The 5,112-nt window shown below is 65.4% G+C and overlaps 1 protein-coding gene across 2 annotated transcripts; it reads right to left on the reverse strand.

Annotated features, from left to right (window-relative positions):
* Nucleotides 1-2,755: 2,755 nt before the first annotated feature.
* On the reverse strand, nt 2,756-4,727 carry FNDC10 (fibronectin type III domain containing 10). Of its 2 annotated transcripts, none has more exons than XM_047790457.1 (2): nt 3,359-4,727; nt 2,756-3,039 (listed from the first exon to the last, which is right to left on the reverse strand). In XM_047790457.1, exon 1 carries the CDS (start codon nt 4,725-4,727, stop codon nt 4,059-4,061), a length of 669 nt encoding a protein of 222 aa, XP_047646413.1. In that variant the 3' UTR covers nt 2,756-3,039; nt 3,359-4,058. The 2 variants fall into 2 exon arrangements, with proteins under 2 accessions (XP_047646413.1, XP_047646412.1); XM_047790456.1 differs by having other exon boundaries at nt 2,756-3,223.
* Between the last annotated feature and the right edge of the window lie 385 nt (nt 4,728-5,112).

The raw sequence follows: 5,112 nt of genomic DNA on the forward strand, positions 1-5,112 counted from the left end.
TTATATGTGACCAAGAGAACAGAGCAGCGATTGAATCCCACCCACACAGACTGTAAGAAAAAAAAGAACATATGGGGAGCCCCTTGTGGGCAGCAGGTTAGCAGCTGGTGTTGTCATTGCTGTGCTGTGGGTTCAATCTCCGGGCCCGGGCACTTTCATGTGCCACAGGCAAGGCCAGAAAAAACGGAAAGAGAATAAGAAGGATGCTGACATCTGCCAGGTAGAGACATGCCCAGGAAACAGGCAGGTACACCTCTTACCTGAATGCCTCATCATAAGCTAAACAGAGTTTGGAAAATGATTAAAAAAAAAAAAAGTTATTAGAAGAATGCCCTGCATCAGAAACGGGAAAATCTGGAGTTCCCATCATGGCTCAGTGGTTAACAAATCCAACAAGGAACCATGATGTTGTGGGTTTGATCCCTGGCCTCGATCAGTGGGTTAAGGATCCGGTGTTTCCGTGAGCTGTGGCGTAGGCCAGCGCTACAGCTCTGATTAGACCCCTAGTCTGGGAACCTCCGTGTGCCACGGGTACGGCCCTAAAAAGAAAGAAAAGAAAGTTGATACAACTTAGAAATGAAACAGCAGATTTCTGACAGAGGGGAAAGCTGGGACTTTGAAAGAAAGGGGGGAGTTCCCATCGTGGTGCAATGGAAACAAATCCAACTAGTATCCATGAGGACTCAGGTTCAATCCCTGGCCTTGTTCAGTGGGTCGGGGATCCAGCATTGCCGTGAGCTGTGGTGTAGGTTAAAGATGCAGCTCAGATCTGACGTTGCTGTGGCTGTGGTGCAGGCTAGCAGGTGCAGTGGAGCTTCGACTACCCCTAGTCTGGGAACTTCCATATGTCTTGGGTGTGGCCCTAAAAGGCGAAAAAAGGAAAGAAAGTGGAGCTGAGTGTGGCCCTTATATGCCTGCCTTCGGAAAGGCAGCCCGACCCCCCAATCCAGAAGGGGGCTGCTGCCCCTCAGCCAGCAGCCCGCACTCGCTGAGGCCCGCTTCTCAGTTCTCGCAAGAGACGTGGCAAGGCTGGAGCAGGCGCTGGGTGGGAGGGACCCAGGACTCTAGACGCAGGCTGATGTGGCCACACTGCTCATGCCCTGGGCCGGGTCTCCAGCAGCCCCCTCCCCCCACTGCCCTTGAGGACGGGCCTGGACGCCTGTCCTGAGATCACCCGGGAGACACCAGCCCCAAAGTCTACCCCCGGGAAGAAGCAGTTCTGACTGCGAGTCCCCATCCCAACACCCACCCCCCCCCCCAGGCCTGAGGCCGGCTGCTCTGGAGGCGCAGCAGCTGCCTGGGGGCCCCCATCCTGCATCCCGGCGTCACTGCGGGGGCCACAGAATCCCCCCATCCCTGCCAGCACTGGACTCCAAGATCACAGAATGAGTGTGGGGGAGCCCTCCTGCTGACAGTAGACCATGGCTGGGGGGCGAGCAGGGAGTGGGTTTGGTAGCGGGATTTCAAGGCCCACAGGATTCAGAGCAGGTTCAGGCCAGGGATGGGGGCGCTGGGGGTCTTGGACGGATGCACGGCAAATCACAGCAGGGCCAGGAATGAAGAAGACCCACCACTCACTGCTCTCTGCCTGGCAGTCCCCTGGGAGCCTCGAAACAAGCCTGGGAGTCAGGCTTATGGCCATTTCCACTCCACGGATGAGGACTGAGGCACCTGGAGACCACGGTCCAGGAACCAGCCACAGATCAGAGAGTCTAAGAGCGGGGGGTGGGGGGTGGGGGGGTTGTCCTCCGGGGCCCTGAGTGTCCCTGCATCCCTGGGAGGATGGGGGCCACCTGGGGCAGGAGCAGTTGGTGGGGATGACAGCACGTTCAGGAAGTGCTCTTCCTGGGCGCCCCGCCACCTCCCAGGACCCCGGGCCTCCAAGAAGCCCCTGAACAGAGCCTGAGACAAGCTTCTGTGGAGCGGGAGCTGCAGGGCAGGGCTGACAGTCTGGAGAACCAGCTATAGGCCCCAAATCAAATTGGGCAGAGGTGGGAGTGAGGGGTCCAGGGCCGGTAGCTCCAGCTCTGAACCCAACCGCACCAGGAGCTGGAGGACGCTCCCCGGGTCCTCAGACCTGGGCAGCCAGTTCCACCCTGGCACCCATCACAGGTGGCGTGGGCCCAGGGGCCTGGCTGGAGACTGCAGGAGGCGGAACCCCTCTCGCTCAGGCCTTAACTGTCTAGACACTTCACAGCACCCCCGTGCCCTGGGGTGGAGGGCGATGAGTCACTCCTCCCAGCCTGGCCCGCCCCCAGCTGTTTGCTCCTCAGGGTCACAACCAGCTCCAGGATCTCAAGGTCAGCCTCTGAGGAGGAAGCAAGGGAGGGTAGGGGGGCTGTGCCGCCACCCCCCAGCTCTAGCCCTGCAAGGGGAGGCCCTGGCCGGGGAGGGGACCCTTCTAGAGCCACCTAATTGCAGGTTGTCACAGCTCAAGTGGGTCACCTCTGAGACTGGGCTATTTCTAAATGCAACAGCTGCTGCCCCACCCCCACCCCACAGAGCAGACCCAGAAGAAGACGTTTCCCCAAAACTGAGGGTGGATGTGGACGGGCCAGCAGTGAGACAGCCCGCCCGCCCATCACTGCCACAAGCCGCAAGGGCAAGCCATCTGAGCTCCCGGCCTGGGGCTGGTCCCACATGGCCGAGCAAAGGGCCCAGGGCCAGCCACCAGGCAAACGCTTGAGAACCTGGGAAAAAGGGGTTCAACGCTTCCCCTTCCCTCCCCCTCCCAAATAAGTACACAAGACAGTGGTTTTGGTCTAAGAACGATGGACATTTAGACACTGGTGCCAGGCTCACCCCTGACCAGTGCCACGCCAGGGGAAGGCAGAGCAAAGACAGAGGTAGGGAGCGGGTGCTGCGGAGGCAACCAGCCAGGTTGCTGGTCGCTGCTGGAGTGGGGGTGGGGAGGAGTTAGCCACAGCGACTCCAGAAGTGTCAGGTCCAGGACCGTCAGTCAGGGGTTCGAGGAGAGCCAGGCCTGCACCCCTCCCCCGAGGCCCAGCATCACCAGGAGGCTGACGTAGGAAGGTCTGCCTGGAGAGGGGCAAGGGCCGCTTTCAGGCCACGCAGAGTGGGCAGAGGGGCAAATGCTGAGCTCCTGGCCACCAGCTTGAGGAGGGGTGGGGTGGCGCTGCCCGTCGTGCTGTGGTTGAGGCTTGGGATCCAGGCCCCGGTGGAAGGTCCAGCTGGGCAGGGGGCCACCTCTATCCTTCACCCCCTGGATACAACACTGACCTTTCAGACCAGGTGCCCTGAGTCACCGAGGGAAGTCCTCCCCAGACATACAAAAGGAAGGGGAGGGAGCCTGGTCCTGGTGAACCGCTCAGCTCCCCCAAAGTCAGGGAGCACTCACCCCTGGACACAGCAGCTGGATGCTGGGCCGCCTCCTGAGCTGAATGATGACTCCCAGCTCGTCAGACACCCAAACCAGACGCTCCCGCAAAGCATGGAGAGAGGGGCCCAGGTTGCTCCGCCAGAAGCTGGCACACGCCGCCAGTATCACGGCCACGGCCCCTCGGACAGCGCTGGACGGAAAGCTGGCTCGTGCAGTGGGCCCGGGATACTAAGGCACGAAGCTACCTAAGCCCGCCGTCGGGGGTGGGGTGGGGGGGCAGGGAGAGGACAGTCTCCAAAGGACACCCTCGGCAAAGCACACGGTGACCAAGCCGTGACGACAGGCCTGACTCTTCTAACTCGGCACAGGCTGCAGGTGCAGAGGGACGGCCCGGGATGCCAATGGCTCTTGCTGGAAGGGGCTCCAGGTTCTGATGGCTCCCCCAAAGGCCTCCGGAGAGCGGAGATAACCCTGCTCAGGCCCCAGGGCCGGCCCCCAGCTGGAGTCTGGGAGGAGGATGCTCGGCCGGGAAGGTCGTGCGATGACTCCGAGGCCCCTGCGAGGGCCGGCCGGTGCCCCATCCAACTCCAGCAGGCCCAGCATGGAGATCCTAAGGAGGGAGCAGGAGCGAGGAGGGGAGAGCGGGCCGAGGGCCCGGGGCCTCCCGCGCACTAGTCGGGCGGCCGGAGCCCGGGCGAGCGGTCAGGCGCCTCGCGCTTCAGGGCTGCCTGCGCAGGCCCGGGCGCGCGAAGGCCGGGTGCATGAGATTCTCGGTGATGTAGGCCACCAGCAGGCAGATGACCACGAGCATGACGCAGATGGAGCCGCCCACCGCCGTCATGGCCACCACGATCTCCCGCATGCCGGCCGGCTCGGCCGCGAACTCCACGCACTCGGCGGGCTCCGGGGAGGCGGCGGCTTCGGCGCGCAGCGGCAACGGCTGCAGGCACAGGCGGTAGCGCACGCCGTCGTGCACGTCGGGCAGCAGGTAGTCGCGGCAGGAGGCGCCGAGCAGCACGCGCTCGCACGGGAAGCGCGTGTAGGCGCCGCGCCACGAGCAGTTGAGCGCGAAGGCGCGCACGCGGCGCGCCTCGGCCGGCGCCAGGCGCCACTGCAGCAGGACGCTGCGGTTGCGCAGGACGCTGGCGCGCAGCGAGCGGCCGGCCGAGGCGTGCGCCGCGCAGCCGGGCGCCTGGCAGCGGAAGCCCCGCGCGGGGCTGCGGAAGCACAGACGCCCGCCGCCCGCCTCGGGGCCCTCGGGCAGCACCTTGTAAGGGCACCAGGGCGCGTCGGCCGCCGGCTCCCAGCCCGGCGGCGTCGGGGCGGCCGCGGCGCAGGGCGGCGGCGTGCAGGCGGCCAGCAACAGCAGCAGCGGCGGGGCGCGCATCCTGCGGCTGGGCCGGGCGGCGGCGGCGGCGGCGGCGGCGGCGGGGCGCGGGCTCGCGAGCGCGGGCAGTGGGTCACGCGGGCCGCGCCGCCGCTCCCCGCACTCGCCCGGCGCGCCGCGCCCTCCGCCGCCGCCCGCTCCGACCCGCCCCCGCGCCTCGTGCGCGCTTGGACCCGGCGCGGCGGCGGAGGCGGGGCCGCTCCACGACCCGCCCCCCTTAACCCTCGCCGGGCCGCGGCCCCCGGAGGGCGCATCTCGGAGGCGAGGGCGCCGCCCCCACACGGGGGCCGCTGGGTCCCTCGGCGCCTCCCCCTTTGAGCGCCCTTCGCAGTGCTGCCCCTGCCCCGCCCGGCTGGGCTTTCCCGTGGGTTCCCCAGGGCAGCCC

Source organism: Phacochoerus africanus, chromosome 8 (genome assembly GCF_016906955.1).
Source record: "Phacochoerus africanus isolate WHEZ1 chromosome 8, ROS_Pafr_v1, whole genome shotgun sequence".
NCBI lineage: Eukaryota > Metazoa > Chordata > Mammalia > Artiodactyla > Suidae > Phacochoerus > Phacochoerus africanus.

Coding starts and splice junctions, on each gene's coding strand:
- FNDC10 (XM_047790457.1), bottom strand. CDS start 4,727: ATGCGCGCCCCGCCGCTGCTGCTGTTGCTGGCCGCCTGCACGCCGCCG.